At 36.2% G+C, this 18,025-nt stretch overlaps 1 protein-coding gene across 1 annotated transcript; it reads left to right on the plus strand.

The window, feature by feature from the left end:
• Nucleotides 1-7,407: 7,407 nt before the first annotated feature.
• Nucleotides 7,408-17,437, plus strand: LOC131939808 (ion channel TACAN). Its single transcript, XM_059298327.1, has 13 exons — nucleotides 7,408-7,581; nucleotides 7,904-8,104; nucleotides 11,364-11,482; nucleotides 12,035-12,154; nucleotides 12,335-12,394; nucleotides 12,630-12,725; nucleotides 13,105-13,194; nucleotides 13,368-13,433; nucleotides 13,569-13,630; nucleotides 13,772-13,864; nucleotides 14,390-14,454; nucleotides 14,673-14,741; nucleotides 15,390-17,437. The coding sequence occupies exons 2-13, from the start codon at nucleotides 8,018-8,020 to the stop codon at nucleotides 15,567-15,569; spliced, it is 1,107 nt and encodes a 368-aa protein (XP_059154310.1). The 5' UTR covers nucleotides 7,408-7,581; nucleotides 7,904-8,017; the 3' UTR covers nucleotides 15,570-17,437.
• The last annotated feature ends 588 nt before the right edge of the window (nucleotides 17,438-18,025 follow it).

An 18,025-nucleotide genomic window follows, 5' to 3' on the forward strand; every position in this document is an offset into this window, starting at 1 on the left:
GCACCAATAACGATTACGTCGAACACAGCTCTCGGTGTCGTCATTCTACTGATGCAGCTGACCTGTGTCCTTGACTGATGGTGGTAACCTTGTAGAAAAGGTATTGGCATTAAACCCAAACAAAAACGAGACATTTTTTAAAAAGTTAAATTGACATTAAACACACACAAAAAAAAACGATTTTTTTTAAAGTCATGGTGACATTAAACCAGAAAAAAACGAATGATGTTTTTTTTTTAAGTCATATTGACTATTAAACATTTTTTTTCAAAAAGTCATTTTTAAATTTAAAAAAAAACGAAAGATTCTTAAAATCATATTTGTATAGCCTCTATCTATCTGGTTAAATAAATTTGTTCTGTTGGATAAAAAAAATCACATTAGCTTGATAAATTCCTTTAATGTTTTCCTAATTATGAGGGTCGTCCATGAATGACGTCACACACTTAGCGGCGTAAGTGCCACTTCCGTAACCGGAAATCGTTCAAAAGTTGATACAGCACCACAAATTTGATATAATACCTTCATTTAAAATTTCAACCTAACTGATCCGGTACTCAAGTTAATGTGTCTACAGACACACAGACATACAGACAAAATTGCAAAACTACGTTTTTCCGACTCGGAAAGGTCTAAAACATAGAGATTTGTGAAATTTTCAATTTCAATTTTTTTTTGCACGATTACAATATGTATGACTCTATACCGTTTAAAGAAAAACAACGGCAACTAAAAAATACAATATTAAAATCGTACTAAATGGCATCCATCACAAAGTAACCTGCGTTGCAGCTTGCAGTACCATCGAATCCCACTCCACCTATAACTACAACCTATGCCGTATCGAGGGTTGACCTACTTTAACAAGACCAGAGTTTTCAAGAAATGGGACAATTTGTTTCGTTAAACAACTCTTCAACTACCTTCACATGACTCTGGTCTAAATAATAAGATATTCAAAACCAGGTCATCTCTATATGACCTCGACTAAGTTCGGTTAAGGAGTAAAGTCTAGAAATGGGGCACGCATCATTACAAGTGCGCATTACTTATATTTAATAGGCTTTTTTTTTACAAACATAGGCCTAACCTAATTGATGCCAGAATTTTATTTACAAATATATGGCCTGTAATTTCTCTAAATTATCAAATGCCGATGCATTCTGTATAGCAAAAATTAAATAGTTGTATCCGATACCTTTAACACCTTAGAATTCTTTGCGGCGAAAATATTATTCTACATAATGACCCTCGGCAGCCATCTATCTATCTATGTAGGCTAATCATGCACTCCCGTGCGGTGAAAGGTGAAGTATCGCCCCAAAAAAATAATCCCCATCATAATTTTTGTTTTGTTAGTCTAGTCATGACTTGAAACGTTTTGCGTTTTCATTTGCGAGTAGACCTTGGTAGTGCAGCACTGACATTGGAGGTTAGTATGGAATATGTGGTTGATCACATCGTTTAGCAAGACATTACCACAAATGTAAATTGTATGTGGCTGACCACAGTGGCATCGCTAGATCGCGTGTCACCCGGTGCGGCACGTATGATGTCAACCCCCATCTCCCGTTTTTTTATCTGTAAATTTTGCAGTAGGTGCCACACAAACACAACCATCCACCAAACACTGACAACGACACAACCATCCACCAAACACTGACAACGACACAACCATCCACCAAACACTGACCACAACCATCCATCAAACACTGACCACGACACAACCATCCACCAAACACTGACCACGACACAACCATCCACGAAACACTGACAAAACCATCCACCAAACACTGACCACAACCATCCACCAAACACTGACCACGACACAACCATCCACAAACACTGACAAAACCATCCACCAAACACTGACCACAACCATCCACCAAACACTGACAAAACCATCCACCAAACACTGACCACAACCATCCACCAAACACTGACACAACCATCCACGAAACACTGACAAAACCATCCACCAAACACTGACCATAACACAGCCATCCACAAACACTGACCACAACCATCCACCAAACACTGACAAAACCATCCAACAAACACTGACCACGACACAACCATCCACCAAACACTGACAAAACCATCCACCAAACACTGACCACAACCATCCACCAAACACTGCCACAACCATCCATCAAACACTGACCACAACCATCCACCAAACACTGACCACAACCATCCACCAAACACTGACAAAACCATCCACCAAACACTGACACAACCATCCACCAAACACTGACACAACCATCCACGAAACACTGACAAAACCATCCACCAAACACTGACCATAACACAACCATCCACCAAACACTGACACAACCATCCACCAAACACTGACCACGACCATCCACCAAATATTGACCACGACACAACCATCCACCAAACACTGACCACAACCATCCACCAAACACTGAACACGACACAACCATCCACAAACACTGACAAAACCTCCACCAAACACTGACCACAACCATCCACCAAACACTGACCACGACACAACCATCCACAAACACTGACCATGACACAACCATCCACAAACACTGACAAAACCATCCACCAAACACTGACCACAACCATCCATCAAACACTGACCACTGACACAACCATCCACAAACACTGACAAAACCATCCACCAAACACTGACCACAACAATCCATAAAACACTGACCAAAACACAACTATCCACCAAACACCAACACAGCCATCCACCAAACACTGACCACAACTATCCACCAAACACTAACACAACCATTCACCAAACACTAACACAACCATCCACCAAACACTAACACAACCATCCACCAAACACTAACACAACCATCCACCAAACACTGACCAAAACACAACCATCCACTAATCACTGACTATAACACAACCATCCCCCAAACACTAACACAACCATCCACCAAACACTGACCACAACCATCCACCAAACACTGACCACAACACAACCATCCACCAAATACTGACCATAACACAACCATCCACCAAACACTAACACAGCCATCCACCAACCAGATGTAAATCGCCCACTATGCTATCTCTCCCCTGCAATCTACGCAACTCGTCACTTGAAGGCCATTACTAGCAAATTCTCCCGTCTTATCACGGGTTAGTACTAACATCTAGTGATTAGATAAAGCTAACCACTGACTGTCACTTGCTGGGTGGGAATACTTGAAAATATCATACAGTATTAGCAGTTTAAAAACTGTCCCATGTGTTTAACTAAACTATACTTGTTCTACTTTCTAAACGTGATTACAACAGTGCGTATAACCTTTGATCTTTCACAGGTTACCTTATTGCTTTTTTTTTTCTGCTGAAAATACTTCTGGGTTTCAGCGTACGACATTTCCACTGTTCGAAATATATTAAGTATGGGTCGTGCTTTGGGTACAGTGTTTCTTTCAGACTTTTTTCTCCGCGGGGGGGGGCACTTAGAATTGGGGGGGGGGGGGGGCGGACTAAATTTTCCGGGGGAGGGGGGGCGGACACTGGTAAAAGTATATATAAATTATGGATTAGAGTTTAGGAGATGAGGTTAGGACTAGGTACGGAGGTAACTGAGGGTAGGTGTTAGTTAAAGGATATCTCTGCACACGATTGACGAGGTATTGATGCCGTGAACGAAATACAGTGCCGATCTGCTCAACAGCTCTGGTGAAAGGTATAGTATACTCAGACGTTTTCCATACTGTCGTCTAGCCTCGTTTCAAAAAATGAGTGACCTTAACCTTACTCTCTCTCGAAGTTTTCCGGAAGTCACCTTGACTTGCCTTGACCTTTCCACTGAGTTTCCCTACTGTTTAATCACGCGTAACTCCCGCCCCAATTCCGAGAACTGTCTGTTAGAACGTTAGACTTGTTTACATCACCTGCATGCCCTCGGTTTGACCCGTTTCCGAAAGAAATCTGTTTACATCATCTTTACTACGCCGCAATCACCACATAGCTATTTTGTTCATTTTGAGAATTCGGAGCAACCAGATTATGTTTATATATTTTTTTCCCAATAGACTGTGATCGCGACTGTTTCTGTTAACTGGTATAACCTTGGAAAGATTGGCGCCTGTCTGTCTTTTAGCGGTCATTAACTGACATCCTGAAATTAATTTTAACCAATGTTTAACCCAGTTTTACATAGCACGACCCCTGTCACATGACGTCACATAAGGTTCCTCCATCACTCCCAAAAATTACGAATTTAAGAAACCCCACTCATCCAGGGTTTCTTTCAGATGTTTTTTTTTCCGAGGTGGTACTTGAAACATCTCGGTGAGGGGGGGGGGGGTGGACACTGATTTAAGTATATATGTTCTATAAAAATTAATATTTTTTTCTATTTTATCCAGGGGTGGTGGGCATGGTGGAAAGTGCCCCCTTCCCCTGGAGAAAGCCTGGAAGAACCACAACACACACTCTCTCTCACTGATTCAGTTTTTCTTCCAGACATTTTTTCTCCAGGGGGGGGGGGGGGCATTTGAAATTTTCGTGGGGCGGACTAAAATTTCTGGGGAGCGGACACTTAAAAGTATATATTTTCTATATAAATTACCAGAGGCGTAGCGAGGGGGGAGCGGAACGCACCGGGTGACACCATTTAGGGGGGGTGACACCAAGGCAAAAAATAGCAAAAATGTATAGAGAAAAAAATTGAGGGGGGTGCAAATCGAAAGTTTGAAAGTTTGTCCCGAAGGTCGCTAGCGAGCCTCTGGGGGTGACACCATTAAAGGCCGCACCGGGTGACACCCGACCTCGCTACGTCACTGTAAATTACATTTAGTTCGGGGGGGGGGGGGGGCGGTAGACTTTCTAGCGGGGGGGGGGGTTGAGCGTCCCGTCCCCCCAAGAGATGCCTAGAAGAAACTCTGCTCTGATTTAAAACGGAGACCAGAGCTAAATTTTGTAATGGTCCAAAGTCCAAGTGAGTTCATATTTGTCAAGAACGCCCCTAAGGTGCCGGTTGTAAAATGCATTTTGGGCAACGAGTAGGGAAGCAACCGTGTGGGGTGGGGGGGGGGGGTCTTTAAAAAATGTATAGACTAAATTTATTTATAGTGCAGAGGTCGTCCCCCACCTCCCCCCCCCCCCCCCCCCCCATTGCACATAGATGTTTAGATTTTGCCATTTCTTATGAACGACCTGCATTGCTCTTCTTAATTTAAGGTCATATCTAATATGAAACTCTGCATACTGCATTTCAGTTTATTTCTTAACATTATTTTATTGTTATGTGTAGTTTTGAATTTTTAATTACGTATATAGTAGAATTCTATTTTTAAAACTCGTTTTCAAATGTAACCTTTTTTCGGTAAAAAAAAAATTCTATTGCTTAATTTTTAAATGAAAATTACCGATTTCTTGGCTGACAGTATAAAATACAAACTGCTTGTTAAGCGGGAGATCACGATGACTGATAGTGATAGTGCTAGAGACAGATTGTTGCATAGTGGTAGTATTTAGTACGTTAGTAGGCCTACTTAGTAGTATTAAACACGAATCGATTGCATGAAATGCCTGCGTGCTATTAAATCTAACATGATACACGTAGCCTAGCGTGAAATCAAGTATACGCCAACGTGTAGGCTTGTTGTTTGTTTTTTTAAATATCAACTTTAAAAGCTATTATGTATTAGTTTACACGGCAAGGCAATGTCTAACGAGAACAAACTAACCTGAGATACAGTGCCCGGTGTCGAGTCAGAATAAGCACACCGGCAAATTGTACCGGTGTTAAATAAGATTGGTAGTGACCTAGTGATCGCTTTAGCATGTGTTAGAGTTCACTAGGACGACTGACAACAAACACGCAATATCTTCATCTACGTTACTTTGGATACCTGCAAAATGCGCAACTAAATTGTACAAGTATACCTAATGGAAACCGTTACATATGCAATTTGCAACAGCTAGTCACGATTCGCACACACAATAACATCGACACTTAACTACACACATATTTTTTTTAACTGAACGCATTTATTGTTTCTGTATATATTTTCAGATATATTTTTTGCATTTTCAATCTTGCATTTAGATTTAAAATAGCAATGTTCGTTAAGAAACGTTGCACAAAATTCACCATTCTCTCTGACGATTTCTGTATAATTGTATAACCCAATGCCCCATTTCTATATTTCGCGTTGTTATTTTTTTTTACCTTGGTATTTATTACATTATGTTGTGATTACAGTACGTTATTCTATACATACGGCCATCCCATTTCGGCAAGAAAAAAAAAATTGGTGTCAGCTTTCAACAACAACAACAACAAAAATTAAGATTTGCTCCTCCAGTTTTGTTCAAACCACTGCAGACCAGCATGGTGTGGAGAGGGTAGCGATCAATTTCTGCACCCATGGCGAACTATCAGTATTGCGCCCCCTCCCCAAATTAGGACTATATATAGTTATTCACTTATTCACGTTGGTAATAATGCGCCCCCCCCCCCGCGCCCTTCATTTGGAAAGGTCGTGGCGCTTTTTACCAGTCACTTTTCCTTTTTATTTTCTTGTCACACAAGTGATGTAGAAGCAGAGGCGTAGCGACCCTTCCCGGCGCCCGGGGACAAACTTTTCGATTTGCACCCCCCCCCTTGAGATTTTGATTTGCACCCCCCCTCAAACTTTCAATTTGCACCCCCCTCAACCTTTCAATTTATTTTTCCAACCCGTTTTGGCGCCCCCTAAGCTCGGCGCCCGGGGACATATGCCCCCCCCCCTCGCTACGCTACTGTGTAGAAGACACAAAAGTCCGTAATTCTAAATAGCAGTCTGTATTCTCTTCTTCGACTGTATATAATTCAGCAATTATTTTTTTAAATGTTATTATCTACCAGGTTAGGCGCCCCCTTTGACTCGGCCGCCCCACCATCTCCTCCTCTAGCTACGCCTCTGCATGAACTATGATCACTGCATAGTGATCAGTATAGGCCTAGAAAAACGTACGAAGTTTATTAGCATGGGCCAACTGAAAAATCTCAATTTATAACATGACAGTCAACAGCTTTGCTTTGTTCTGTTAGCTGACGCGGCGATTCTCATAATGAAATCGATCTCTTCACATATACTCTAGTGCCCAGGATGTAATCATTGCGCCCCCCCCCCCCACTCCGTACACACACTTAATTAAAGACAGTAAGCTCTATGTCTCCCATTATTATCACATACTAAGGACTAATTCAGTCGTATGATCGATTCATCTTTAACGTATTCATTATATTCTAGGCTTACACGGAAGGGTTATTAACTTTTTGTACTAAAATAGACGTTAATTTATACCATACGGTAGGCATATTCAAGTAATGATTTACATACACTTTAGACTAACACTAAATTTACGGAGCATTTGAATCACATACTTTTATACACTACATAGATTACTAGCATTTCCTTTCTTTAGTTGAGATATGTCACTACAGTGCATTACTACTGTGGTATATTTTTAACGACAGTGTCATTGCTGTCAACGGTGTTGTCAATCTGATAAACGTGTTGCATTCAAGGCTAAAAAATTTCTCTTATCTGTTAGTCGTTCATAATTTTTCGTGGGGCCAACGGGGTAAGTTTTTTCTATAATACGTTAAAATAGCCTTATTTAGCATAATATTGATTATATACCTATATTAATTATCAAAATAGATGCTACAATTCAATATAGACCTATAGATCGAATACACTACAAAATTAAATTAATTAATGTTTATTTATTGATGATTTACAATTCAACTTAAAACAAAAGAAAGTAATTTTAAATATAAATAGTAAAATAGGTTGTTGTTGTTTTTTTTTATTCTAGTTTTAATATTATGGTGTAGAATCTTCTATGGCCTACTACAATCATTGTTATTTTATACCTTTTATTTTCCGGTTTATCATTTTAGAAAATGTAATGTAAAACAAATCAACGTCACCGGAAAAAGAATACGAAAAAGACCAAGAGTGCAAAGTTAGGCTAACGCCGAAGACTTTGGATTCTAGACTTCCAATACAACAAAATGTCGCGGGAATCCTCCCCAAACGTACTTTTATTTGCAGCACTTGATGATTGGAATGATTTAGAAAAAGAATATGTGCAGTTAGACGTGAGTAATGTCTAGTTCTAGCGATAACTCTATCTCACGTATCGGCGGTCAGTCACCTTTTTTTCTGTCTGAACTGTTACTGTCAATTTTTTTTTTCTTTTGCGTTGTGTTTTATTTTTTTTATCACGAAGTAGTGGAAGTAGAATCTAGATCTAGAGTAGATTTCCTCACGCGGTCAAAGCCATATTGCGATCACATTCCCGTTTTCGCTTCGTAAAATAATTGTTTGGATGCTTTATACGAAACTACCGGTATCTGCTGTAAGCATGTCCATTTCTAAATATATCCAGGTCAAATTCTTTTGTTTTCTCCTTCTGGAAGACAAGTTTTTAAATTTTTAAGTTGAGGTATGACGTCAACCGGTGATCCCAGTTCCCCCGGATGAAAGCACTAGGTCCGGGATGAGATGAATAAAACTAACCAATCAAAGCTGTTTATAATTAGGTTAACTATAAATAGCTTCTACATATGTGTGGGACACTGTAAATACTATAGCTAAGGCTACTAAAGCAACCTGAGAGGTCAAATGGGGGTGATCGCAGCTGGGCTGACGATTCGGGTCGTTTTCCTCGCTGCGTAACCAATGACTTGAGCTAGACTAGCCTAGATCTAGATGCTCTATATTTCAAGCTAAGTCTAGAATCTGTATAGTTTATACATTATTCTGTGGTTTTAAATTATTTCGATCATCTACTTCTTCTAGAACTAGTTTGTGTCTCCATATACAAGCATATTTAAGCAAATGTTAGGTTTTGTATTGTTAGTAATTGTTACGTCCCTTTGTTATGATTATTAAAATTGCGTCCCTTGAGTTATCACTGGGTCATCCGTGATGTGTTGTTAATAAATTTAATTAAAGTGTTTTTTATTTGGTTTTGCAGTCTATTAATTAATAATACAATCAACAACACGTTTAAAAGTGTAAATTATTTATTTTAGCTTTTAAAATTGGATCAAAACGTAAAAAACTACGCTTGTTACGCAACAGGAAAATGTGACCGCCGGCAAGAAAAAAAAGGGGAAAAAAAGATCGCAAGCAGGCACGTCACTAAAACATGAATATCTCAAATACTATGCGTAGGAATACAAAATGATTTATAAATATTAGAGTAGAATGGCGGCGGAATAACACGGTACTTTCAGTTTGTTTCTGTGTGAAACGGGTACAAAATAGCGCCCGATGAAAATCGGGAGTTCGGATTTTTTTGCTATGTGTGACCGCGTTAGGAAATCTACTCTAGTTCTAAATCTTATTTCTTAAAGAATAGCTAGGCCTAAAGACCATTCTTTAAAGTTAGAATAGATCCAGATGATAGATCTAGATTAGAATCTAAAATCTAATTTTTTTTTTTATATTTAATTTATCTCACTGAGTCACAGACTCTAGCTAGGCCGTTCAATTCACGGCTTCGGGGTTTGTTTTTTTATATTATCTCTCGGCGCAAGCTCTCAAAGCGTTTTACAAAGATGGCGCTGTGTTTTCGTTTTCATTATCAGTAGGCTAAGGGGTAGAGGGATAAAACCAATGATTTTGAATCCATCGTCAATTTTAGTAATTGGAATTTAGGTAAAAAGTACACCTAACTATTCATGATTAACATACTTAATTAAAAACGGGTAATTTCTAACAAGCGGCGCTTTAGTGAAAGTAGCTCTATTTATTCTTGTGTTAATGTGAACTTAAAATAAAATAACTTCTAAACTACGCTATGTACATTAAATATCGAAGAATGCGGCATTGGCTCAGAGTCTTTACTTTCTATAAATGACAACATCTGGGAATATTTCTCACATCTGTACTTGTGGTAAGATGTCAGCTATATCACCCCCCCCCCCCCCCCCCCAATGCCATTTTATTATACTTTTTGCCAAAAACAAAGCGCAGGAAAATTTGTGTAGCGCCAAAATCCAATCATTTGGTTAGATTTATCAGTCATGTCTCATCAAATCTAAAAACAGATTGTATAGCATTTTCCTAATTTATTATCGTTTTTATCATTTTTTTTAAGTAAAAATATGCATTGTTAGTTAATTAAGGTTGCAGTTTTTGTAACATAGTATACTTACCCTCTTTGAATATAAAAAGCATGGCATGTTAATTATGTACAAATATTGTCATAAAACACAAAAATACAAAGATTTTTTATTTTTTTTACTATCATTATCCGCCACCCCTAGGCCTATACATTATATAGGCATTAGCCTACTTTTTATTTTCTTTAGCCTAATTGTTTATTGATTATGTTAAATTTTAGCTATCTAAATTCATTTCTAAGATATTTTAATATGCTTCTGTGCAGTTTTATTGAAAAATCTTTAAAAATAATCAAGAAATCCACCCATGAAATCAGGTCACAGTACTAGTAGTTTAAGGGTGATATAATGTGTTGTTTTGGAATGGTGTGTCGTGCCATAGCTGTAAGTGACAATAAATATTACATTAATGATTAAGTAAGTAATTTAGTTAACAACGAATTAAAAACCTCAAAATTAAATATGGATGTCTATTATTCAGTAGTCATGTTTAAATTGAAAATTGAGTACATTTTAGATTTAGCGAAAAAAATACTATCTATCTATTCTTATTCTATTTTCTAGATAACTAGAATTAAAATTGTAAAATTAACCAACCTACTAACTACTCTAAAATTAGGCTTATTAGGCCTACTCCTAAAATAGGCTAATAATTTTAGAATAGCCTAATAATTTAGACTAGTAATTATAATAAATCAATATGATTATCAGCCAGATATTAGGGCAGGCCTTTAAAAACCATAACCCAGCCATTACAGTTGATTACAACTACACTAAATAAAACATGAGATTTCAGGTCCAAGCTTACTTTTTTTATCAAGTTCTAGTGATTTGGATGTTTCATTGTTTTATTTCATTTTGTTATTTCAAGTAAATCTAGTTTGAGCCAAACTTTATTTTGTCTATTAGGCCTTAGATTTAGATCGATTGTTTTAGTTTCTCACCAGGGTATCACTGGTTTGATCTATGTGGTGAATTATGTGTGTCCTGTGAAATTTGAAATTGACTGGTCGCCTCAATCACTTTTACCAACAGTAATTATAATTTTTAATTAATGAGTAATTTGAAAAAATTGAATTTTAAGGTTCACACCAGATAATGAGATATGCAACTTGTCAGCTTAGCATCATGCATAGCAATGTAACTGGGAACAAATGACAACATTTTGTAAAAACTGTGCTTGTTAAAATACATTGAGCTCACAACGGCCATATCTGTTTCACAGGAAGAACACAAGAAGTACTGTGACTTGCTGTCACAGTTAAGTGCAGCCCAGAAAAAATGTATCACCCAAATAGCTCATCACAGATACAGAATGAAATGTATAGGAGACAACATTGCCAGGTAATCTATAGTCTTCAATGTTGTAAACCATATTGCCAGCTAATCTATAACCACTAACATCACAGACAACATTGCCAGGTAATCTATAATCTTCAATGTTGTAAACCATATTGCCAGCTAATCTATAACCACTAACATCACTGACAATAATGCCAGGTAATCTATGGTCATTATTTAAGTTTACTAGCCTTGAAGGGATAGTCTGTTTAAATGCCCATCTACTCCTGCGAGTTGGGAACTGCAGCTCCTGGATGGTATCTGTGGGTGGGATTGTTAGTCAGTTGGCCTGACTTCACCCCCACAGGTCTGGGCTTCATGGTGGCACCTGGCCTAAGAGCTATCTCTCGGCTGGTAGAGACCTTAGTTTAACTAGTCAATATTTGCATTAGTATATCAGTACGATGGGTGACCTGTGACCACGGTCATAGCAAATTTAGATTTCCACTAATACTGTGACATGGAAATGTTTGGTTTACTTACTGTATTCTACTGTGAAATATTTACTTACTGAAAAAGTTAGAACTAGACTACATTTAAACTTTATTCAAACAGGGCAACAAAAAACTCACCTGGGGAAGAAGAGAAGAGACAAGCAGCCGACCTCAAGGTCAAGCTGACGGAGAGGAAAATCAATTTCCATGAAATGGAGGAGAACCTACCTCATAAGAACAGGTACAAATGTGGCCTCTCGCAAATTTAGACACAGCGGGTGGTTGTTAAAACATTTTTATTAGTTAAAACATTGTCCCCCTTATTATGTAGGTGTGCAGTTGTCATTTTTGTTTTTAATTTGATTGAATTTCTCGCAGACTATAATGTATTCATGTAGCAACAAAAACTTTTATTTTCCAGTCTTTATCTACGAATTATTCTTGGTCAAGTTAACGTCTCTTTACTTACAAAAGAAGCAAAGTAAGTATTAATTTACACATTCAAGGTTAAATTTTAGTTAGTTATAATTTTTAATGATAACATTTTAAGAAGTTAAAAACATTTTTTATACCTCATACCAATCTTATCAACTTGTCAAGTTCTTGTGTGATGTATTTTTATAGAGATGTTACTGTCATTAACACTCATTTTCTTTCTATTAGTTCACTCAGCTGATTTTGACTAAATTTTGATGATGTGCTATGATTCCTTCTAGGTTTATTTACAAAAAAGACTATGAAACCTTCAAGTTGACTGTCAGTTACATCATCCTCGCCCTGACTTTTGTTGCAGCTTTTGCCGTCAGCTCCAGGTCAGTGCCCCATAATTGTTGTGTTCAAGAACATAGGAAAACTAATTGCATCGTTTATACAGGAAGATTATATAGGAAAACTTTCACTGTTTATGTAGGAAAACTTATTACACTATATAGGAAAACTAATTACACTATTTATTTAGGAAAACTAATTACACTGTTTACAAAGGAGACCTATAAAGAAAGTCTTAAGTAATTTTTATGACCAATCCATTTTATTTATTTATTTTTTAATTGTTAAAATGTAAATATGCAAGTGTAAAATCATTTTATTATTTTTAATTTCCAATTTTTAAAACCGTGTTAACCTACAAACAACCAGTTGAAATACTTTGGTCAACTCATAATTTAGTGCAATACATTACTTGTGTTTTAGATGGTGTGATGCTGCCCTCAACTTTCTACTGGTCTGGTACTACTGCACTCTAACTATCAGAGAGAGTATCTTGAGGGTCAATGGTTCTAGGTATAAATTATTGTTTAATACATTTTAGCCATTAGAAAGAATTAATCATTTACAATTAAGTTTATAGTTTGGTTTATTTTGTAGAGGATACAAAGTCTATTGAAGGATCACTAGTTGAAGATTAATTTTTTTTTTAATGGATGTGTTAATCTAACAAGGCTGTATATTTCCAGAATCAAAGGCTGGTGGGTAACCCATCATTTTGTCTCAACAGTTTGTGCTGCTATAAGTCTTATCTGGTAGGTACTGGGATATCATGCGTCCAACTTTTTATTGCTGTTTTTGTGTGTGCTTGTATTGAAGTAATTTTTAATTTTGAAAGATACCTTTATTCAAAATTAATACAATTTGTACTTGTATTTTTTTTATTTCAGGCCCGATGGCTTCACATATTCACAGTTTCGATATCAACATATTCTTTTTGTTATGTATATCAGTAAGTCTTTATAAATTATTGCAGATTTTTTATTAAAATTGTTTTTTTCTTTCAATTAAAGAATGTGATTGTGTTTAATTTTAATGTAAACTTGCATATCAAAAAGGCGCTTTTCATAACACTGCCAACAATGTCTTGCAGGTTTTGTCTATGTACTACAGTACTACTATCAAAGTGGTTGTTTGTACAGGCTGCGCTCACTGGGAGAAAGTCATGAGATGGACATCACTGTTGGTCAGTGTTTAAACATGGGGGTTTTTTTTTTTTTCGAACTTTTATACCCACATTTTCACTTGTCTGAATCTTGATCTAATGGGACTGCTTGGCCTAGTGGTAAAGTGCTAGACTGCTAACCCTAAATTCTTGTTCAAATCTGGGTTTAAGTCAGTAGAACATCCCTGAGTACACCCAGCTCTGATGGGTACCTAACTGAAGTTAGGGAAAGTAAAGGCAGATGAGCATAATGCTGACCACTCTATCCCTTCATCTGCCGAGGTCACCGAATCAGCTGAACTCTACTTCACTTGCCCCATAGACCACCCGGTTCAAAAAGGAAATTTTACTTAACTTAATCTTGATCTAAGTTTTATTTTATTGTCAATGGTTTTTAAGATTACCGACTCCAGCATCTAAGTTGTTGTATTTTTTTATAAAGCCACTGACATGCCTAGTAGGTCCTATTCATTTGATACAATTTGGCCTCTTATTCTGAGAGTTCAGCCATTACAAGTTTGACATGTAACTTCTTTCTGTCAACAGAGGGCTTCATGTCTTGGATGTGGAAGGGCCTCTCATTTCTACTGCCCTTCTTGTTTGTTGGTTATGTAAGTTCATGTCTGTTATGTCAAAATACAAGTCCTTTTCAAATTCTTTAACTGTTTATATCATTTAATAGCTAACAATACTTGTCCTTAAAAATTTCAAATTCTCTGTTTATATAATTTAATAACTAGCAGAATTTATTAACTAACCAAACAAAAGTTTACAGAATTGAACTTAGGTTTATATTAGTGTTAATGAAGTCTGATTTTCCTTGTTTCAGTTTTTCCAGCTGTACAATGCTTATTGTTTGTTTGTGTTAGCTTATCACCCAAGGTGCACAGAGTGGCAGGTAAGGGATTAATGTTCATTATTAATTATTCTGTCCCTTGGGTCCATCAGATGTGTGGCGAGAGGGGGGGAGTGGGTCTGATCCATGGGCAACATCTGGCTCTTCTCATCTTGCCACCTAGGCTGTGTGCTTGGATTCCCAATGCACAATCATCCAATGATCTATTAGACAATTGATCCATATATTAACCCTTTCAGCAGTGTGGTTTCTGTCCCTGGTTAAATAATTCTATTGGATAGCACTGCAAGTTTTATTTATCTGTTTCATGTTTTTTAAATTACAACCAAGAGATGGTAATACCATTGATAAGGGTTTGGTAGTTCAAGCACATGTTCAAATTTTCACCATTCATTTAAATAAACCGCTATTTTGTAGCACACAGAAAAACTATTTTTGTATACTGTGACTCAGTGATGTTATCTTGTTAATTACAAACCATATGAATGTAAATTTTCGTACAACATAATGATTTATGGATTTTAATCAAATTTATTTTTAAATTATTTTATGACACCCTCTTCTATTTTTAAGTTTGCCATTTTTTTTTTGAAAAGGGTTTATAACTTATTTACTGAACCTAAATAGTTATACATGACCCATTATTAATGTTTATATATTTTTCCTCATTACTGTTTGTTTATGTTTCAGGTGCTAGCTTTGTGTGCTATCCACTTCTTCCTGTTTGTGGGCAACACTGTGACCACCAGTATGGTAGTGGTCAACAAAATCAAGGCCGATGGTTTCCAGATCCCCATCCTCAAAAACAAGTACAAGTTCAAATTTGGCATTGGGAATTTCCTGAGCCAGGGTCATGGCCATGCAGAGTAAACAGTGTGTTCATATATGGGATGGACTAACATCTGCTTTCAAGGATTTGTTCATCATTTGGCTTATTGAAACAGAAGAGCATATAGTAGTACACATAGAATGTACAAAAATGTCTGCAAGTATTAATTGGGTTTGATAGTTGTACAATTGTTATGAATGTGACTATAAATAGTGAGCATGCTTGAAACATGAATGTTTGTAGTTAATTGAAATTTTTATTATAAATTTTGTATTCATTATTATCAAGAAATATAACAAAAATTTACTACTGATTAAAATGGGGTTGTTTTGTTTTTTTTTTTTTTTTTTTTTTTTGCCAAGCTGAGAATTCAGCTAAACTGTATGTACATTTGTAGACTTCTAAATTTGTAACAGTCATAAGGTAACAAATTTGTTATGCCTCCTTGCTATGGAGATTTGTTAACGTATAAAGAAAACTACAAACTAATAAAATTTCTGATTAGTTAAATTACCAGTTAGAGCTCTATACGACATACATTTACTAACTTGATTAAATATTTTAAACCATATGGTCTCATACCTTGTAACATACATGATAACTACTAGAAGAGTATATCTTTAGTTGAATGCTAACTTGTTCACTGAAGCTTTATGTACATTAAATTTGAAAACATTACTTGTAATGTTTAAAGTGATTCTGGAGATCTATTCAACGAATTGTCACCCATTTTTAAAAATGAGCATTTCAAACTGATGATGACAGAATCTTTCTCCAAACTGGTCAGCATTTAGTGAGGCTTGTCAGGTAATTGTTTGACTACAACAGAGCTGGTGTTTTTATTCTCGTGTCTATAGTATTATCAATGTTATGTTTCTGTTTCCTGTGCTACCACTCCAATAGGTATTTATTACTGTGTGAATGTGTAGGCTGATGATGGTAGCAGTGGGATTTTTTGTTTTCTAAATGTTGGTGCTTAAATTAACACAGCGTACATGTCTAAAGCAACCTTTGTTCAAACAATAAGTTTTTTGTTGTGTAAATTCACTCGCTGATAAAGCAAGTAAAACTTTTAATGCTACATGATGTCCAAGATGTAACATTTTCAGTGTTACACTGTGATGTAACATTTTTCAGTGTTACACAAGGTTGTACAGTGGAGCTAAATGTTTTTTGGGTCTTTATACTTCAAATAATTTATTTTTCTGTTTGTAACGCAAATATTTCAACAAATTCTTAGCGTTTCTCTTTCTTATTTGTTACATATCGCTCAAGTAAAAAACTTATTCCAATATTAAATTTTTTTTTTTTTTTTGTAAGCTTGGCAATTATTTCTAACATATATCAACTTTGTAGCCTATACATTTCATGAAAAGTATGTTAAATAATTTGATGTGTTGTTAGCTTTATTTAGTCATGTTTAACTCGTAGAAAGCACATTTTACCTACACTAACCACTAGTATCATGTACCAGTAAATAAACTGTAGCTTGCTAGAATTTGTCACATTTGTAAGTTTGATTACAATCATCTTTCAGCCTCTGTTTTGTTATTCACCAGGATTTAGCATCTTGCAATGATATCTTTTTCACTAAAAGGACTTAGCTCATGCTAATGGCCAGATGTTTTTATTTTTTGAGCAGTTATTCCCCTTATGAGCACTTTTTATATTTAGAAAAATTTGACCATATAAATGTTTCTGTTAGTGTTGACTGTTGAAGTATCTACCCAACATCATGTGTTCCAAGCCAAAATTCTAGCCTGTGGTGGTATACAGGGATTGGGCATTGCTCTAGAACTGACAGAACTCTGAGAATATTTGGAATGTTTTTTAAATCATTCTGTTTTGTTAAAAACTATTTTAACTTGATTGTTGTCAAAAAATAAATAAATAAATCAGTTATTTTAAATGTTAATAGTTGGTTTAATTCAATTTCTTATACTACTTATAGACTTGTTTATGTCAATACACTAGAATATTTTAAATAATAATTATGGCATCCATGTGATAAATACAAGGGTAGAAAAATATAGAGTAACAAAATGTAGCACCTGTGTTTACATGTGGAATATCTCAAACAGCTATATACATGACTCTCCCTATTTAACACTTAGACCCATTATGTAATACAGTGCTGGACATTTGGAAAACATTGGCCAAACTGGGAAAAGATGTTTAAAATAAATAGAAGTCCGTGTGGTGAGTGGTAGGGTTATATGTACACTGTAATTTGTATGTATGGGTTTTGGGGATCAACCCTTCTAATGTTGCACAGATTTTCTAACACAACTGACACTGTTCAAATGCAATGTTTATTTAATATATGCACAGTCAATTTATTTATAATTCTAACTCTGTTGTATGTAACTTCTACTATTTGACTGACTAGAACTTTCTATTGCTACAACAATTTTCTCCTCAACTGTAACCTAACTAAACTACTCTCTAAACTTGAATTCATCTGACTACCCCCTAACAATGTCTATGTCCAACTTCT

The sequence above is a fragment of the Physella acuta genome, unplaced genomic scaffold, assembly GCF_028476545.2.
Source record: "Physella acuta isolate Inbredline_101_S28 unplaced genomic scaffold, ASM2847654v3 ptg000295l, whole genome shotgun sequence".
NCBI classification, from domain to species: domain Eukaryota; kingdom Metazoa; phylum Mollusca; class Gastropoda; family Physidae; genus Physella; species Physella acuta.

Bases quoted from the DNA above. Each gene is read 5' to 3' on its own strand.
- LOC131939808 (XM_059298327.1), top strand. From the start codon at position 8,018: ATGTCGCGGGAATCCTCCCCAAACGTACTTTTATTTGCAGCACTTGAT. The intron at 14,455-14,672 runs GTAAGTTCATGT...TCCTTGTTTCAG, and splicing joins CCTTCTTGTTTGTTGGTTAT to TTTTTCCAGCTGTACAATGC. The intron at 14,742-15,389 runs GTAAGGGATTAA...TTTATGTTTCAG, and splicing joins CAAGGTGCACAGAGTGGCAG to GTGCTAGCTTTGTGTGCTAT.